Source organism: Anoplophora glabripennis, unplaced genomic scaffold (genome assembly GCF_000390285.2).
Source record: "Anoplophora glabripennis isolate ALB-LARVAE unplaced genomic scaffold, Agla_2.0 scaffold313, whole genome shotgun sequence".
Classification (NCBI taxonomy): Eukaryota; Metazoa; Arthropoda; class Insecta; order Coleoptera; family Cerambycidae; genus Anoplophora; species Anoplophora glabripennis.
The window spans coordinates 351,991-372,842 of NW_019416419.1; the positions used below are offsets into that span (position 1 = coordinate 351,991).

General features: G+C 32.8%; 1 protein-coding gene across 1 annotated transcript in view; it reads left to right on the plus strand.

Moving 5' to 3' along the window:
* The window catches only part of LOC108908519 (insulin gene enhancer protein ISL-1), a 152,251-nt gene that overhangs the window by 80,583 nt on the left and 50,816 nt on the right, over positions 1 to 20,852 (plus strand). The window contains exon 2 of the mRNA XM_018712575.2: positions 12,992 to 13,184. Coding sequence (XP_018568091.1) covers positions 12,992 to 13,184 — 193 coding nt within the window. The remainder of the gene's footprint in view (positions 1 to 12,991; positions 13,185 to 20,852) is intronic.

The following is a 20,852-nucleotide window of genomic DNA, read 5'->3' on the forward strand; positions in this document are numbered from 1 at the left end:
TAATTTCAATATTGTAACTTGTTTAGTGCTTGTGAAAAAAATTGTTAAACAAATTTTATGTACCCCCTTTAAGGGGCTGTATCTTAACAAGGGATGCTCCAATGAAGTTTCTTTATATGAAAGATCCTATCTTTTTTTCGTTGACGAATCACCCCCTTAAATGTTTTACACTTATTTAGTTACACCCTGTATAATGCACATAAGAAATTTTGTGTAGTAGAGCATGTACTGATCATGTTCCGACCCTAATTACTGAACTGCAAGGCACCAAGTCGACGTTCAATCACATGCTTTGATATGTCTCACAGTTTCTATATAGCGATGTCCGCCTTAGGTCTTAATAATTGACTTTACTGAACTTTCTCCATCTTAACAGTTTGACGTGGTAATGTGGTTTTATATTACAGTTCCCCAAGTCTAATTTCGCATTTTCAGTAAGTTTTTATTTGCCGAAATCCGAAACAAAGGCGACTTTTTAACTTTTTCCCGCGATACGTTCCATATGGTGACATGTGCTGCACTGTCAAATCATATTCTAAGTTTTTTCGTTTTCTGCGGGCGATCTGTGGTTCCGGGTTCGAAACCCTGTTGATTTTTCCTCAGGATTTCTCGTACGGCTTTAAAATGTAATATTGGTGTAGGGTAAGGTGGGGTACTTTCGACAGTGGAGTAGAATACCTCGAAGATTCTTTTATTTTTTTAAATGTTCGCTAAAACAGCTTTACCAAGATCTAACAGTAACCAGCAGGACATATTTTTTAGAACAGTGGGAACAGGAAGTTTTTGAAAACAAAATATATTTTCTTGATATAATATCATAAAATATTCTTGATAGAATTGCCGATATCTTTGATTATATTTTGGTTCAAAAACTGATTGTGTTCATAAAATCATCTGATTATTAATAAAATGCAAACAAACATCGTGTGGGGTAGTGAACCAAGAAGCTCAATTAACTAACTACTATAAAAAGGTCGTCAGATCTTCATTATGGCCGCTCATATAAGCAGATCAGGACAGTAACATTCCAGTTGGCAAAATCCTCTCCTACCTCTAAAATTCCCGGTAATTGAGAAACTGATAAAATTTCAGGTTTATCGGTTAAAATTATATACTGCGAAACATAACTTAGCAGGTATAAATTTTGTATTATAGGAAAATTGGCTATTTCTCGTTACCTGATGAATCGCCAAAAAGTGCGATTTCTCTCGGGAATAAGTCAGAGTGGATGAGTTCCGAATTATTTTCTGAAGTTCTGTAGCACATTGTACTATCATAAACTATCTGTTCAACTAACAATTAAATTCTTCCAATATTGAACAACCACGAGTCTGTAGAAGCAATTCGATATAGCAAATGAAATGAAATTGTATTGGAAGTCAGTACATCCTGGAGAAGCCATATTACAATAAGAAATATGTTTTTTATCAAATAAACTTACGATAATGCATTTTCTACATAATACATTGGGAATGTTTTTAAGAAAACAGGTGTATGGCCATCTGATCTACTTATTTTTACCAAGCGCGATTTGCGGCTAGCAGTTACTGACATGTCTTTGGGTATCAATGAAAGGGATACTAAATCTTCCAAACAAATTAACATTTTAATTTCCAGAGGAAAACGACTACAGCCCTAATGAACCTTCAACTTCTAGGTAGTGAAAATAATTTAGAGGTCCTAGTTTAGAAATGCTGTCTCTACCCCTAGAAATCATAAAAAATATATGAGGAAGAACGTAAGAGTCGAAATCAACTGTTTATACAAAAACTCCAGAATTATTTCTAAAAGAAAATACAGTATTGTAAGAGAAGAAGAAAACAGTAAGTAATAAACAAAAGAGAAAAGAGATTAAATTAAAACATCATAAACAAAAAAAGTTGGAGCAAATAGTTCGTCAAGTGATTATGATGTTTCTTCTAATGTAATGGTGACAATTTAGGAGTCTTTAAAACAATGTTTTATGAGGAATTTAAGCCTGGAGATTTTGTTTTGGTGAAGTGTCTCACGAAATCATTGGTTGTACACTATACAGGTCGAGCAGAAGGCTTTACTGACCATACAATTTATGAGAAGGGCATGCGCATATTTCTAAATGTAGACGATATCACTGACGAAGAGTTTCCAAATGTTATTGTCATCAAACTGCCCCACCAATGGGGACCTTCAGTAAAAGGAAAGATGTGTTTAAAGCATTTAGCAGTTTCCGAAATTCATGTACCTATTTTTTAAATATAATTGCATATTACACAAATCATTTCCATTGTCACTCTCAACATTGTCAACTTTTATTGTCTTGAGGATATCACAATACATGTAGTAACGAAACGTCGACAAATTTTGTTGATAAACCTAGCGCGAATAATTAGTTCGCGTTTTTTAATTTTCGTGAAACTTTGTTTTTTTTAAGTGGCTCTAAATCTTATGCTCGTATGCAGACTGTTCCGTGTCTATCTATACCTATCTAGTTTAACAAAAATACAACAAACCTGCGGTCTCACACGTCATGAACGCAATTTCTCATCCCAGAAGTGGGACTTGTCGGACAGAGTTTTTGGAACGACCTGAATTAGTATCACTTTGCGGCGTCTGTGTTTATACCACCGCGGCTTAATTTAGTGGAGGCGTTAATCGGGATGATGTAAATATCAGTGGCGGCAACATGTGTTCCCATCAATATTTACTTGTCCATTAGCTCGCGCTCTTTACGGGATAGTTTATTTCTGTAACTGAATCTGTCAGCGGGCTAAATGCATTACATTACGGGACTCCAAACACTGTGAAATTCCTCTGGAACAGAGACGCATCAATCATATGGCGCACAGCCGTAAATAACCGGCTAGTCCGCCAGAGGCGTAGGCGTGGGCAACAAAGGAAATTAATAGGGAATATTCCGCAAAATTGTATCTATCTGTCATACAGTTTTACTTATCTGTGAACTTGAATGTTCAAAACCACTAAAAATTAATATAAATTATATATACTTGGAACTCTAATGTTTCATGTTATTGTAACATTATCACTTTAAATTATATATTCAGGTGTAAATTATTTATTCTTAGCTACTGATATAGAGAGACTCTATATTTTCTAATTTCAATTTTTTTATAAACTTCAGTTTAATCTAAACTTCGTTCATAAAATGTTGAGGTAAGTACATGTATAATAAATAAAAATAATAAAGCATAAAAAATTGATAATAAAATATACTCAGATTCTTTTCATTTCATTTCATTTTCATATTATGTTTATAAGTGTATATTGTTATTTGATCTACGTATAATAATTGTCATTTGTATGGAATAACCAAAGAATTACAATAGACAATTACACATTGTTTCTATTGTCTTTTAATTATCTGGTCTATACATTTTTTTTTTTTCAAACGATGGTTTACGAAAATGTATATACTGCTCACAAGTTGATTTTAATAGACAACATTGTAGGTACCTACAGTGTGTACAGATTTGATCAGGAACACCAGTGTAGAATTTTACAAGGTGGGGCGATTTTAATATCAATTTTTTCCAGAGTAGGGAGTGCATAGACACACGTATGGGACATATGCCTAAGGAGATAATGTTATCTCGTGGCTTGCTATGATTTTTTTAATAATGATGTTTTTGGAAAATCGTACTAGGGATTTTTTATTAGAAATTTGACAACACTGCGTTATTCAACACCATTTAAAATCCAAATATCCAAAATTTCATTAATTTATGTCGTTGCGTGTTTTTTTATAAAGCCTCAAAGTCCCAAAAACTGAAAATTCGTATTTTAGTTTATAAAATAGGGGACTTTTAGAAATGAGTAAAAACAATAAAAGGGTTGGAATATCATGTTAAGAAAGAAAAAAACAATACAAAAATATTATAAATAAGTATCTATTCAAATTCAAAATTATGCTATTAAAAATGCAAATATTTCCTTTTTCAACTAAACCACCTTGTAGTTCTATACATTTTTCAATTCTTTATTTATTTTGTTTAGATACGTTTAATAACGTTTCTTCGTTAATCTGATTACAAGCTTGCGTAATTCGAGCACACAGATCTTGAAGATTACGTGATCGATTCCTACACACAATATTTTTCAAATGTCCCTAAGAAAAAAATCTGCTAGTGTTAAGCTGAGGTGTTCTTGGTGGCCAGTTAATTAAATTAGAGTGTCTACCTATCAATCTGTCAGGAAAGTGAGTTTGAAGCCATTCTGTCACAGGTCTGGTGCAGTGGATAGGGGCACCATCTAGGTGTAGCATGGAATTTTGCCGGACAAGCAAAGGAACATCATCAAATGAATCATAAAATTCAGTTCGCAGAAATGTGTGAAACATATTTCCATTTAAATTTCCATGGAAAAAGATCTTTGACCAGAAATGCCACAAAAAACATTAATTTTCTGTGAGTACTGACGCTTGCAATTAACATAATGGGATTTTCAGACGACCAATAACGAGTATTTTGTGAACTTACTATCCCGTTAGTAGAAAATTTGCTTCGTCCGTGTAAATGATGTTTTTTAAAAAATTTGGATCTTGTAAATAGTTTCCTTGTGCCCACAAATAGAACCTCCTCCATCCTCCTCCCTGCATCACCTGTTTCTAACGTGTACAGGTATTTGACTATAAATGGCCTAACATTTATTTTCTTTAAATGATTCCAGACTGTCATCTTACTCATATTGGGTAAATCTCGAACTGCATCATGATCAGCAGTAGGATTATTTCGGAAATATTCAATTATAGTGTCCCCCTTTTCATTTGCTCGATGTCCTGAACCTCTTTTTACCGTAGATGAAATATTACCTAAAGAAAATTTGAACTGGTTAAAAAATATTACAAATTAGAACTTACATTTACCACTGAAATCAAACATACGATTTATTCGTGATACAGTAGAAATGATATTCGTCGGTTTGGATGCATTAAAAATTCTAACTACCTCTCTATAACTTCGATCATTTCTGCCTATTAGTCGAATTATTTGCACTTTTTCCTCAATACTAAAGTCCATTTTTATTTTACTAGCAGAATATTTCTCACAAAACAGAACCGTAATTAAAGCGTTCTAATAGATGGCATGATTTGAGATTTCACAATATTATTTGTTTTTCACAACAACCCTGATGAAACAAGAAAAAAATTAATTTCGTTCCGAGTTATAAAAATTATGTCATTAGAGAAATTACCTAATTTTAAAATGTAATGGTACTCATATTGTTTTTTCTTTCTTAACATGGTATTTCAACCTTTTTAAATTGTATTTTACTATTTTTATTCATTTTTAAAAGCCCCCTATATTTTCAAACTAAAATAAGAATTTTCAGTTTTCGGGACTTTGAGGCTCTATAAAAAAAACATGCAACGACATAAATTAATGAAATTTTGGTTATTTTGGATTTTAAATGATGTTGAATAACGCAGTGTTGTTAAATTTATAATAAAAAAATATCTAATACAATTTTCCAAAAATATCATTCTTAAAAAAATCATAGCATGCCACGAGATAACATATGTCCCATACGTGTGTCTATGCACTCCTTACTCTGAAGAAAATTGACATTAAAACCGCCCCAACCTGTAAAATTCTACACTGGTGTTCCGGATCAAATCTGTACACACTGTATGTCCTAAGAATTTTCAAAAATACATACAATTAAACAGAATGTGGCAACTTTACATCTTTAAATTATTATTAATTAAAATATTTTCTACTGATTATTTTTTTATTCTTCCTCAAAAACCACTATTGCACTGCTCCAGGAAGATCCCTATTCAGACAAATGTAGCAGATATTCCAGAAATAAATAGATAAGAGTAAGAAGATTGCATGTCTACAAATTCAGTTTTTAACAGTAATTATGTTTTGCTGTTAATTTTATAAATCAAAGGCTACTGCATTGAAGTATATTCATATTAATATCACCATTATGTTGACTTGAACATTTAAATTGCAATTATCTCAAAAATATGTGTAGCGGCTTATAAATAATATATCTTTTTATTTCAGAACTATGAAGAATATAAATATAAATTGTCAAATACTAAAGAGAAAACTGACTAATTGATTAAGATATCAAATGCAGCAAATAAAGTGACCTCTAACTGCAACATTAAAAATTCTGGTGGAATTAACAGAACAGAAACCTTTTTCTGTTAATTTCAAAATAAGTATTTTAAAAACTACCGTAGTAAAAAATAAGAGATCGGATTTTAACGCTTTTGGAATGATGTAAGTTTGGGTTAAATCATAGTCAGAGCACATAAATGTTTATAAGCCACGTGACCCTGAGCTTAGGCAACCCAACATTGCACGACTAGTACTGGTGACATAAAATCCTTAAATCTTGGCGTCATCAATATTAATAATTCGTTTACAATGAACAGTAATAAATCGTTACGCCTACGTCCAAGATAATGCAATCGCTGATTGGTTGAATAGGATCTCGTGAAAAATTACACCAACCACAGCCGGTGAAACAGAATGTTGTGTTTTAATGTAATCTTGATCTTACTGTTTTAATTTTATCGAATTTAAATTGCCAACATGAAGGAAATAAAATTGCTGTTCCAAACAAAACTGGTCACATGGTTTGTATTCATTTACGAAAGCACTGTATTACAATGTCCTAGATTCACAGTGGCTCTATGTCCCATAAATTCTTGGACGTCTTGTATATTAATAAAATTATGAAGGGTATTAACGTTAGAGTAATTACAAATAATTAGATTTTCAACTTACGTTCAATCGTATTATTTTTAATTGCCCCCACTTCAATGTTTGTGGACGCCTATGTAGCAATGCATTTTGTTTCTGTGAACTGAGAGTAAGAGTAATGTAGTACAACAGCCCTCCTTTACGCTCTATAAATCCATAATCATAACTTAACTAAAAGCTTTTAGATTTAAATTGAAATGATTTACCGTCTTTCAAGAGGCGAACCATTGATATAAGTGCACTGCCGCTAAAACTGAGGAATGAAACGAGCCTAGCGTACCGAAAGATGATGAAATGGTACTATTGGAATGTATTGCATTATGAACAAAGATAAACAAAAAATTTGCAAGGTAATTATTGCATGAAAGAACAATGGTCATATTATTGTATAACAACCCTAGGTTCGACAAAATATAAGTAAACGTAGTTGTGGCCAAAAATATGTGTGATCGTCATAAGGAATCCCTACGTTGTGTGTATTTATTTTTAATTGACCAATAGGTGCTGGCTACTAACTTTGTAGAGGGGATGTATGGTTTAATTATATAAAACAAAAGCAGAGTAAATACACCTAACCTTTATTTACATACAATTCAAATTAAGCATGTGACAAATAGAAAGAACAACAAAAACATTAACAACCATCAACATAAAAGGAGAGTGCCAGGCTCACCTAGAGCTCCTGCGGGGAAAGGGCATGACAGAGAAACCCACGATCGTTGCTCTTACCACCCAAATATAAATACAAAAACAACCACTAACCAAAGGCATACATTAAGAACCTTTGCTGATGATGAAAAACACAACTTATTTACTGTCTCACTAAATGTCATCTCACTCAAGTCTGACATACACACTTCCAAGTAAAACTGAAGAGGTTTGGTGTTAGTTAGCCGGCAGAGCCGGAAGGTACTGGAGTCCCATACGGGAAGCAATCCAGCTATAGTCGAGAATCGGAAGATCTGTTAGCAATTCTTTTTTTGTATTTAATTATTTTTTTTCAGATTCGTTCCTCACGGGCGAAAATGTAAGTGAATTCAACAAGGCCCTTATATGCGTATGACATAAAGTAAGCACAATAAATCAAAGATAAGCGTAATCATGATAAAACAAATTAAATTTGAAACAAAGAAGTTGTTTTGCAATATCTGGGCAGACACGACAATATATACATATTTTTAACATGTAATAAATAATGAGCAATCTTTAATAATAATTGTAACAATTTTACGTTAGAAAAATAGACGCCCCTGAGCCTAAAACAATGAAGGCTAAACATACACAAATAATTATTATCATGAAACATCTACGTTTTTTCAAACAACACAATCATGACAAAAAAGTTAGATATGAAACAAAGAAGTCGTTATTGTAATGTCTGGCAATCAGGACAATATATATATTTTTAACATGAAATAAATAATGGGCAATCTTTAAGAATAATTATAACAATTTTACCTTAGAAAAATATATGCTCTTGAGCATAAAGCAATGGAAGCTAAACATACAAAGAATTATTATCATGAAACATCCATAATCATCACAATCACAAGATTACATAGAACAATTAACAACAAAGTACTAAAAGAATATTACCTGCTAACTAATAACACTTTAAACAATTAATTTTACACTACTTTGTCACACTGCCCGCCGATCGTCTTACTACTCACTCCGCGCTGTTCTCACTTCAACTCCCTATCTTCAACTCTTTAGGCTTCCTTCCAGAATTCCCTACCTAAACGTTATTTTTTGCGTTTTCTTTTACCAACCGTCAATATTACTTTTTCATTATTATACAACACCTATGTAACAGGTGACGTCGAAGTTGATAAGATAAGTACGGTTTTGCACAATATTTTAACAAATATGTTTTTGATCAATTGTGGCCACTTCTCACTTATGAACAGATTTTTTCTAATAGATGTTTATCGCTTCTAAAATATTTGATACAAAATTATATCACATGCCACTTTTCACTTCCCATATTGGAAAAAAATATTTTCAAATCATTATTTAAACCCTTGCCCTCTTCGGACCGCTCCTGACCTAGAAAGGTTTATCGAGAGTGAATCTTGACCTACCGTAACATTCGGTCATTAACCTAGCTTTTAATGCGTTTTCAATAAATAAACAGAGCTTTTTAGCTACACACATGACTAAATAAGATATGTTTTTACATTTTAAATATTAATAAGTATTACTCATTTGTCAATAAAAACAAATGTATACGGATAATACAGGATTGCCACTGACCTGGAATACCTGGAAAACCTGGAATTTTCAGGGAATTTAGAAGTCGGGGAATAGTCAGGGAATTTTGTAGAGTTATGGTAAAAGTCAGGGATTTTGGCTAAGGTCAGGGAAATTCAATAAAGCCAGGAAAAATCAATGAAATAATATTGAATATAGCATCAAAATTTGCTTGCATACCGGACGTTTTATTCTGAACATATTTTTCTGCTTGGGTTTATTCGAATACGCCCTACGTGCGTTCTGAACGTGGTAACTATCGTATATGTTCCGTGGTGGTAGCCACGTGAACGCGCTATTTCATTTACTTCTGTTTTTTGTTTGGGAATTGTCAAAGGAATGTCTTCGTAAATCCAAAATTAATGACGCAGAACCCTCAAGAATCTTCAGGTCGATTTAAGTTGTTATTACAAGAATTGCACGATTTAGGAAGAATAAGTGGTTATGTGGCTGACAAAAGCCTAGAGTAGTACCAAGAGTTTATTAGAAGTGTTGAAATTATCAGTGATTTAAAGCAGTTTACCTCTGAAGATAATTTATGTGATTTATTTGTAAAATTAATAATGAATAATAATGATTACAATGAATTATGGTTGGTTATTAAAATAATTCTCATAATTTCACATGGCAATGCAACGGTAGAATCAGGATTTTCCATAAATAAGGAATTACTGGTAGAAAACCTTCATGAAAATTCAGTGGTTTCTCAACGTGCGGTGTATGACAACATTAAATACTTTGGTGGATCTGTAAATACTGACATTACAGATAAACTAAGATCTTATGTAAGACTCTCAAATAATAGATATAAGGAAGCACTTGCTACAAAGAGGAAAGCAATAACGGAGGAGGATATCATTAAAAAAAGAAAAGAGGCTGCTGTAGCAGAGATAAAGTTGTTAACGAATAAGAAGCGCAAAGTTACTGAAAGCATGGAGTATGAAAAGTCTGAAATAGATAGAGCTTTTAAAATTGAGAGAAATTGTTAATAAGTAGTGAGTAGCACTGAGTAAATTTTTTGTTTTTTTTTTTGTTATTTTATGTGTTATTTTTTTAATAAAGTATTTTTATTTTACAAATTGTTAATTACATTATTTTAATATTTTCCTATAACTACTAATAGCAATCCTGGAAAATAATGTGCTTGGTCATGGAAAACCTGGAAAAGTCAGGGAATTTCAAATAAAAACTTTAGTGGCAACCCTGTAATAATTGTTTTCGAATGTTAAGTTAGACAATTTAGTATTTTTAATAGTATTATCGTTTTTAGTACGTGTTATAATTGAATATGAGTTTTTAGTATTATGTTCAATTAATTATTCAGTTCGTATCTCTTATTGTGACTTCAAAGATTAGTATGGTACCTACCTATTTAAAATGCCAGTACCGCTAAAACAACATATCCGTCCATAGTACTTTGTTAATAAAATGATGATCCTCTGAACTTTAGTTTTGAAACCAATTGCAAAATTTAAGATGACTGAGGAAATCAGCTGTTTCACTTCAACGTTCGAACGCTTTGTACTCCGCCCCGCCGGCCAGCGTGTTCACTATTGCGAAGTAGGCCGCCGAGTTAACGGGAGTTAAGGGATAATTTGCTTTTTTTCTATTTTCTGTCTTTATTAGGCCTTCCGAATACGTGATTAAAATTAATGCCATTATAACTGAATCACCCTGTATATTTTGCATTTGTGATGATGATCACTGGTTCATAACCCCTTCATAATATTTTTTACTTTTTCATCATTTTATGTCTAGCTTTATAGACAAAATGCTGGATTTACATGTTTACCTAGGCAAAAGTATTTGTGGAAAAAAAAACTGCACTTCGCTTATTTCTTGTCCTAATAGGGCACGAATATAGAAGAAGAAAAATGTTAAATTTAATTTTGGACTGTACGACCGACACTTTTCGAACTGATCACTCAAGCCTATCGCTTTGAAATTGCCGAATTCTGAATTGTTGAAAAAGTGTACTGACTCTCTTGCTGAATTTCTTCCACTATCTACTACCATACAAAAGTCATTTTAACAGATAACAGCTCTGACAAATGTAACAATATACACTAAATAAAATAAGGTTTTGGTTTTGCATGTGCCCTATACACCACATTAGGAATATAGACTCAAAATCATGTTAAATTTTCGAAATCGTGAAATGAAAAATTAACAATGATTACTACATTTCAATTTTTCACATATGTATACTAATGGTGGTACAGTAGTTTTTAAAAGATACTAATTTCTTCAGAATTTTTAATTTGAAGACATGTTTTCGTTATTTTTTACTGAAAATATAGTTAGTAGGAATTTATATACAAAAAAAAAAACTGGAAAAGTAGTGCGATTTATGCTACGTATGCTTTTTGAATAGCTGCCTTATTTTACCCAATTTTTTTATTATACGTAACTATAAAACAAAATTTAACACGATATTAATGCAGAACAGATAATGAAAGACGAATATTATAAGTGATGAAAAAAACGGAGATATTGTTAGTACTAATTTTGTTGACCTAACACGCGCATTCGACTGCCTAAACTTTGGTTTTATTGAAACGAAATTGTTTAGTTTGGATTTTAGAGGTATATTCTTGGAATGGCTGAAGACCTTTTTAAAAGATAGGTCAATGATAGTTAAAAAAGTTAAAAGTTAAAAATGTGATATCGAATTGTCTAAAATCAAGCTCTGGAGTGCCCCAAAGGGTGTGTCCTGGGTCCACTAATATTCTTATTATTTATCAATGATTTGCGCAAATATATACAAACTGAGATGTTGACAATATTTGCTGATGGCACGTCTTTGTTGGTCTCAGGACATACCTTCGAGGAGTTGATTTTATCTTGGGAAATTATATTCAAACGTTATGTAAATTAGTGTAGCACTAATGACCTGATACTTAATATTGAGAAAACAAATTGCATATACTTCCAGAATCATGGAATAAATAAAGAATTAAAGTTTCTTGGGATTATTGTAGATATGATCTTACGTGATCAGCCCACATCGACTTGTTAAGTAAAAAACTCATATTATGCTATCTCTCGCATCAGAGATTCTTTACCAATTTCTGCTGTAATTAATGTGTGCTATAGCCTTTTGTTAAGTTATGGTGTGGTGTTTTTTGGTAATGCTATGCAGAGTGAAAGAATATTTGTTGTTCAAAAACGAATTATACGTAACATGTTTAGGGTTCCGGATAGGGGATCATGTAAGCCCTATTTCATTAATTATAGACTGTTTAGTTTTCCCTGTGTATTTACATACAAAACATTGTTATGTGCATTCCAAGGCATAAAACTACCAAATTTGAGGAATTTCCATTGTACATGGGAATAAAGCTTTACAATCATCTAGCACCACACCATAAATTAATGACAGAAGTAGTTTTTAAAACTAATGTAAAAAAATTACTGCTCAAGAAAGCCTATTATACTATAAATGAGTATCTTGCTGACACATTTGTGTAGTGGAATATATATGTTTGTAACATTTGTGGTAATTCTGACTTGTCCTATACTATGTCTAAAGGATTAATATAGGTTATTATAATTATTACTACTGATCCTGTAAATGGTCTCATTAGTAGGTATTTGATCCATTGAATTTAAACGGCAAAAGAAATTTAACTCCTAAAATTGAAAAATTCGATCACTTTTTTTTGTTACACTCAATGTGTATCTACCTGAGACGAACACATATGGTATTCCCAAATATCAAGCAACGAATATTTGTAACACCACCTAGCGCTATTAGGTACTGACAATGAGCACAGACATTCGGTACCTGACGAACACCACAGTACCTAGTACCAGCTTAATATTCTCACATTGAGCACGCGAATTCGTTTACTATCCTCTGCACCTTAAGAGGCCGTTCAAATAACTTCATGTACAAAAAAGTTGTTAGATAAACAAATAACGTCCAAATACACATGGCATCAGCGGGTGGGGGAAGAAGCGAAATATTATTTTGTTGGCCGCATCAGTGGTTTTTTATAAACTGCTGTTTTTATTTTCAGAGAAAAACCGGAGAGCCAGTCACTGCGTGGGATGCGGGGGCCAAATCCATGACCAGTACATCCTGAGGGTGGCTCCGGATCTCGAGTGGCACGCTGCCTGTTTGAAATGCCAAGAGTGCCGCCAATTCCTGGACGAAACGTGTACGTGCTTCGTGAGGGATGGCAAAACTTACTGCAAAAACGACTACGTCAGGTTAGTCACAAACAGAAATCCCTTCCCTAGCACTTTAAAATTTCCATCATTCATCTTGGCAAGACAAATGAAGGCAAACGAAGTAGAAGCAAAAAGGTACAAAGCCAAAGAAAAATGTACCTCTTTAATAAAAACGATAATTTCAATTATTGGACGATTAAGTTGAAAGAAGCTCTTAGATCGTGATATTTGCTAGTATTTTCGGTAGATTAAAATGTTAATATTAGTGGTTACAATTAAACATACAATAACATAGTCTATTAAAAAGTAATATGTGCTTAATATAATAATATTCTAAATGAAAGAAACTTTTAATGGATTCAATGTTATTAATATAACGGACATAATATAAATCCCAAATTAAAGAGAAATATTCAAGCTTGGATCTAACAAAAACATAATACAATATGTTTGAAGTATTGGGATATTTGAAATATAATATACTATTTCTAATACTATACATCCTAAAAACTTCGAAGCTGTCCTGACAATATAATCAATATGCTGTGTAGCTGTGAAAAGATTGTCAAATAACTCCCAACTCCTTAATACAGTTGTATCGAATGAGTGTTTGCGAATTAATATGGACAGGATTAGATTTACGGGTATAAATGATTGGTTTTCTTTTATTTACAATTGGGTTAGATTTGTTGTTAATAGACCAAACTACAAATTTATTGCCTGAAGATTGTAGGCCTGATTGACTGAAATATGAAAATATATATTTTAACGTTATCAGCATATATAAGTTTCTCATAATTTAACATACTTTCCAGGTTAATTGGCAAATTCTCGTCATCCGATTAATTTTTTCTATAATCATTTCATAAATGCTCCGGTTTCATTGCAATATTTTACTCATACTACTTCACAACCATCATCAGTAAAATTGACTCGGACCGCTATAAGTAAGAAAGAACTCATTTTCGGACTCAAATACTGTGGAGACTTTTGATCAGTAACATAAAGCCAACAACTTACCACAATTTTAGCTATTTGGACAAAACCCACATTTTTATAAAGACCGTGCAGGGTCCTTTAATGGTGCACAAGCAATTTCACTTATCCATGATTATTTAAAATAGGTATATCTGAAACAATTTGTATAAAACACAGTAGAAATTGTAGATCTGTGGGATATGAGGACGTATTGATTGATTGAAATCAAACCCTTTACATGAAGGTAGATGTGGTTATACACTGAAATCTCAAAAACCTTGACAAAATTATTTGAGACGGTAATAGTTTGCATTGGAAACAAATTTGTTATTTTTAACACTCTTTAACCCATTAAGAACCTACCCTTTAATTACCTGAATACCTGTGACTTTCAGTTACTATAATTTCCACCAATCATTGAAGTAATATTGATAAGTAGGTATACGTAAGAAGATTGGAAGCAATTTTGGATCACTGTATATTTAGCCCAATTGCCATATTTTGGCGTCAAAATTATCTGGTAGCTTTTGTGCGCCCTCATTTAAAAACACTAGAAATATTGCAATATCTCATTGTCTAAATATTTCGCTAGATTAAATTGCAGCATGTACCACTTCAGTTTACTTCGAATATTAGAAGTGACGGGCGACATATTTTAAACAGAGAAATACGCAAACACAACTGCCCACAACTGCCTTCAATCGCTGGAAATAGCTTATTCCAACTTTCATATCAATAGTAGTGAGGTAAAATATGTAAAATAGAGGATAGAGTTTACAACTGATTTCATTGCATCTGCTCTGTTTTCATACGTGGGTTCTGAAAACCGTCAATTTAATTTCAAAAAGCGTAATTTCAGCTTCATCCTATAAAATTTTGTTTCAGATGACGTTATTTGTATTTCATATGTTGAATCCAAATCCACAACTCATCAGTTTAATTAAAGACTTCGATAATACTCGAAAATATACCGGGTGATTCAGTTTGGTATTCGCGGCCCTGTATCTGTTTTATTTTAACAAATAGCTACAACAAACCCTATATATCGCCGCTTAAACTCTATCAAATGACATTATTAGATCGTTTCCATGGTAACATATGTCAACATTGCTATAGTCGCTAGTCAACATTGCTGTATATTTTTTTATCAATTCTGGAAGATATTTTTTTTCTGCGTTCAACTATGTAAGTAAGTCTATAGTTTCATTAGAAATATTGCTAGAAAAACGGCAAAAAAGATGCACCCTACTTTTCGTAGCTTTATTCTGAAAAATGATAGCCAGCTGCGAAAACAAGATACTATGTTTTTTAAAGTAACATATTTTATTTTTAATACGATAATAATATAACAATTTAGAACAATACTTATTTCAAATGTTCAAAATGACCTCCATTTACTTCCAAACACAGAACAGCTCTGTTTATCACTCCCTCTCTACAAACACATTTTAGTGTTTCTTCATTTAATCTCCGAAATTCTACTCTTATTCTGTTCATCAATATCATTTAAAGGCGAAGAGTAAACTTTTTCTTTTAGGTAAGACCAAGAAAGAAATCTGTAGGAATGAGATCTGGAGATCTATAGCAGGCTATTTAACATCTTTATCGAATGTTCTTCCTCTCTTACCCTTCTGGGTTTAAAAACTCTTCTTTTCTTTGAAAACCACCTGCTGCCAAATTCCTGGCTAACTTTCCGAAAATTTTATCTGATGGAAGTTGTCTCTGCGGAAAACGCTTGGTATAAATGTCTGGCAGCTTTAGCGTTCTTTCAGAACTCTCCATAAATTAAAATCATATCTAGTTTCTCTTGGTTACTATAAGTATTCATGTTATAGTAATAATAATTAGTTATAGATAGAATAGGTAGGTACAAAATGTCAATTATTTTGAAAAACCGTTATTTATAAACGTCAAAATTCAGTTGTTTCCGCAGCTCGCCATCATTTTTCCGAATAAAGCTACTGAAAGTAGCGTTCATCTTTTTGCTGTTTTTCTACCAATATTTCTAATGAAACTATAGACTTCTTTATATAGCTGAATGCAGAAAAAAAATATCTTCCAGAATTGATAAAAAAATATATAGTGTGCCATTTGAACAAAAACAGTTGACTATAGCAATTTTAACATATGTTACCATGGAGACGATCTAACAATGTCATTTGATAGAGTTTGAGCGGCGATTTAAAAATTGTTATAGCTATCTGATAAAACAAAAGAGATGCGAGGCCGCGAATATCAAACTGAATCACCCGGTATAAATAAATTTTCATTATTGATTTTAGTATCTATTGGTGACATTTTTTAAATGATTTGAACTGATTTTTGACTTTGGACGAATTCTGAAATGCGTACCTGTAATATATTCTGAAATACAATGACTTAGCTGACATATATTTTCCATTTTCTAAGTTAAAATTTGAACTTAACAGAGCGTTAAATAAACATAACGTTTGACTTATATAAAAAAATCGTATATACCTATTTGTAATATTTAGAACACTCTCGTTTTTTCTAATTCCCTGAATTTACAATTTAAAACCCTGGCGCAAATTTAAAATGAAAATGTCTTTTTAACTATTCAGTTATTTCAATTTTATACAACACGTTACTTTTACTTTCAAATGTAATTTGCATTGCGACAATTGCTTTTCTGGTCATACTTGTTACTTTATGTGTATGATCCTGTCTCCGTTCCCTAGACTTCCTGATTAAATAAATAAAACAACATTATAATGGAAAATTTCAACAAAAGAAGACATTAGTTAATAAGTAGAAAAATATTATATATTTTTTTTATATAATCCTATATTCTTTCTACAATTCTCTACAATTACAAAAATTAAAAGGGGTGAAAAATGAGCAAAAACCGAGTGTCACAAACTTGTATCGGAAGTACTTACAAACAATTCTGTAATATTATTTACGAGTTTGTAGGTTTCTTATGAAGCCGGACTGTAGTCAGTTTATAATACATTGTTGTAGTGATTGCTGTGCTGTTTTTCGAAGTACATTTAACAGACGTATTTCCCAAGTTTTCTTTTAAAAGTGGACATAGAGCTTGTCAAGTGTACCGTGCAAGATATCCTGACACCGGTGAAGTACAACCGCTTCGAGGTCACGACCGTGGCTCAGGGCGACCACTAAGAATCTTAAATGTCGAGGAGATGATTTTAGATCTCGTCGAAGAAGATCCGCATCGTAGCACCAGAAGTATCGCACAGCAAGTAAATATTTCGCATCCTGTTGTGTAGCGGACATTACGAGAAGCTCATTTGTACCCATTGCATATTCAACGTGTTCAAGCGCTTACTCCTGAGGATTTTCCACTACGTCGAGGTCTTTGTGAATGGTTGCTTCAGGAACATGCAAGAAATCCTCAATTTACAGCGCAAATGCTTGTTACAAATGAAGCATGTTTCAGTCGAAATGGTGTACGTAACGTCCACAATACTCACCACTATCGAAAATCCACACGAAATACGTCGTGCTGCCTTTCAGCAATAGTTTTCAGTGAACATGTGGGCCGGTATCGTTAATGACACTTTAATAGAACCTTTTGAATTGCCTAGACGCTTATACGGTGCTTCATATCTATATTTTTTACAAAATCGCTTGCCGGAGTTATTGGAAGACGTGCCAATAAATGTTCGACAATATCTGGTTACTACATGACGGAGCCTCCACTCACTTTTTTCGGAGAGTGCGCGACTTTCTAAACATTACATTTCCCGATCGCTGGATAGGCCGCGGCATCCTAGTTTAATGCCTCCCCACCTCCCGGTCCCCGGACCTCACCCCTTTAGACTTCTTTTTGTGGGGATATGTGAAAAGTATTGTGTATTCCACGGAAGTTCGTGACATCGATCAACTACGACGTGGTATGGCCGAAGCTTGTAATATGATTCGATAGGACGTGGCAATGTTGCAACGCGTGCGAGCGAATTGGATACGTCGCGCTGAAGCTTGTGTGCAAGCAAATGGTGGTACATGAAAATAAGCAATTCTCAAAAGGTAGCGCCTTGCAATGTTGAGGTGTCAAATTTTAAAACTACTCAACACAAATCCATGTATTTACCTCATTTTTACATAACGGACATGTGGCAAAAATATATAACATAAGTTCATTAACACCCTGTATATCCCTTCTTATTCTGTGCCACTTGTTTAAATCTTATTTGTTTCGTTTTCTGTCATTCTATGTTTTTCTGGGCCGTTTTTCTTCCACAACGCTCGCAGTTCATGCATTTTTTTATAAGTCCGTCACTTGTCATATCTATATTTATCACTACTGTACACTATTGTGGATCTTACTACTTTTTGGCTACTTCTGTTTTTTTGTAGGAATTTCTTTTCTTCCTAAAATGTCCTACTCGTCATGCATATTTTTCTCGTTTTCCCACATATCATAGATTTATTTGCTTATTTTTTCATTATTTTCTTATTGAATAGGTTATTAGATAAATAGAACGTCTTTAAACAGTCATTTTGAGAAACACTTAAAAAACATTTTGTCTTGAAAATTACCTGAACTTTCATCCAGTTTCATTTTATATACATATACAGAGGAAAGCAAGTGAGAAAATGAATTAATAATGAAGCAAACTCAGAAAAGAAAGAAAAGTATCAAGAACTGGCAGTAGAAATAGAAAGAGCCACGAATATCACGCTACAGTCGTTCAGTAAACATATTCAGGTCAATTAGATCAGAATATTCATACCCTGCACAAGTAGCAGTAATTCTTCGCTTTGAAAGGGTGCACCGGAGAAAGCTTTAACAAAAAAAATAATAATGATAATATGTCGTGCGTCTTCCACACAGATCACCAACTTTTGGTCTAATTCTTGTGGAGAATAAGGAGCAGAGACATTATTACGTATTACAATTATTATTATTTCTAATGCCGCATTGCCATTATTTATTTTGGCAAAGTCGACCCCTGTTAGCTGGTAGGTGGGCCAGATGTTTTCTTTTCACAACTTGACACGGTTCCTTTGGGGCTGAGGCGCACGCAGTGTTAAAATCGTCTTCCAGCCACACACGCGGGGTCACATATTCATCTCGTCTTCCGAGATTACAGAGACAAGTGACTGTCAACGGAGTTGAAGCGTTCCACACTTGTTTTACCTAGGAGTTCCCGTTTCCTGTGACTTGGTTATGTAAAGGCTAATCTGTGGGTGTCGGCTGTCCAAATATCTCTTCAGGAAAGGAATATTATAGGTATAGCTCAAATTAATTATTCCTTTTAATGTTACTTGCTTTAATTACATTTTCAAAGGCTGGTAAATGGGTAGTATCTCATTATAATTCATTTTACATCCAAAATAATAAACAAAATGATAACTTTATTCTCCAAGGTACTATAAACACTTCTTTTCAGTGACATCACTATGGAATGTAAACAGGTTGAAAAATCGCTAATTTTCCCCCATTTTTTTAATACATGACACTTTTAAATGTTATTTATTCTATAAACAAATTTATACTGAGTGGCCTATGATATAATATACAATATAATCAATTGAGAACCAGAACATCCCTCTATAACATATTTTCGGGATGCTCGTTGTAATTAATGTTTTATATTATTATCATCTAGATTTACTTTTTTTAACTACACCCACGACGATCCAATTGGTAGTCAGTGTCTTATTGCGATCTTTTTTCTTTTTTCTTTAGGAAAAATCACTTTCAGAATTTAAGTAGTAAAAATTTAACTACTTATCATCAGAATCATCCATATACCGGGTGGAGCATTTATCCCCAGACAAAATAATATCTCGGTTGGACTGGATTATTTCGAAAAAAGTTTCAAACGAATATTGTAGGGCACCGAGGGAGCCATTAAAAGGTCCATATTACGACTTCCGGAAGTAGTGTTTTTAGACCGGAAGTTGTTTTTTTAAACGAAAACACCCATTTTTTACCACGGATTTCGATTGAAAAACAAAAAAAAAGTACATTTTATTCTTATTATTTTTTTGATTTAACCCATATTTTGGCCATAAAAACAAAAAAACAAGGATCTTGAGACAACGGAGTACCTTGTTGGGATCACTTTTTTTTAAAAAATGTTTCATACAAAAGTTGTAGGGTGAAAAGGGGGCTATCTTGACATGACCTTGAAATTGACCTGACCTAACCTAACCTGTGTTTTCTATCAAAATTACTTCTTGCGTGAATTTTGGAACTCCCTTTATCAACTAGCAGTGCCAGTGCTAAGGCAAACATTTTCAATAGCTCCTAGATTGTTTAAGAGAAACGTTTCATTTTAAAACCTTACGTCCGTATAGAAAAATTATCCTCTTATTTTTCATTATTAATTATAGTCGAGTGATTTTTCAAAAAATTATTTCCAAAAAAACCGCAGTTGGCGACCATACCAATTGGATCGGTGTATGATTCTTATGCACGTTTGCATAAAAAAAGTTTCAGCATAATTAGAAGATATTAATTAAAAAAAATCTTAATTGTATTTCTGAGTATTCGGTTCAAAACTATTTTTTTCATTTCACCAGAAAGTGGTCGACCGAAAATAATGGACTATTGCCTATTAATACTGTGAAAGCCTTGTCAAGTTTTATATAAGATAACAATGCAAATTTTATTCAGAAAAAATTTCATAATACAAATCTAAAACGTATTTTCAAAATTATCAGTCATTACCTGTTATTCTTTTTTTTATCATCACTAATTTCTGCTTTGGAATTGCACTTTATGCCCTAAATATT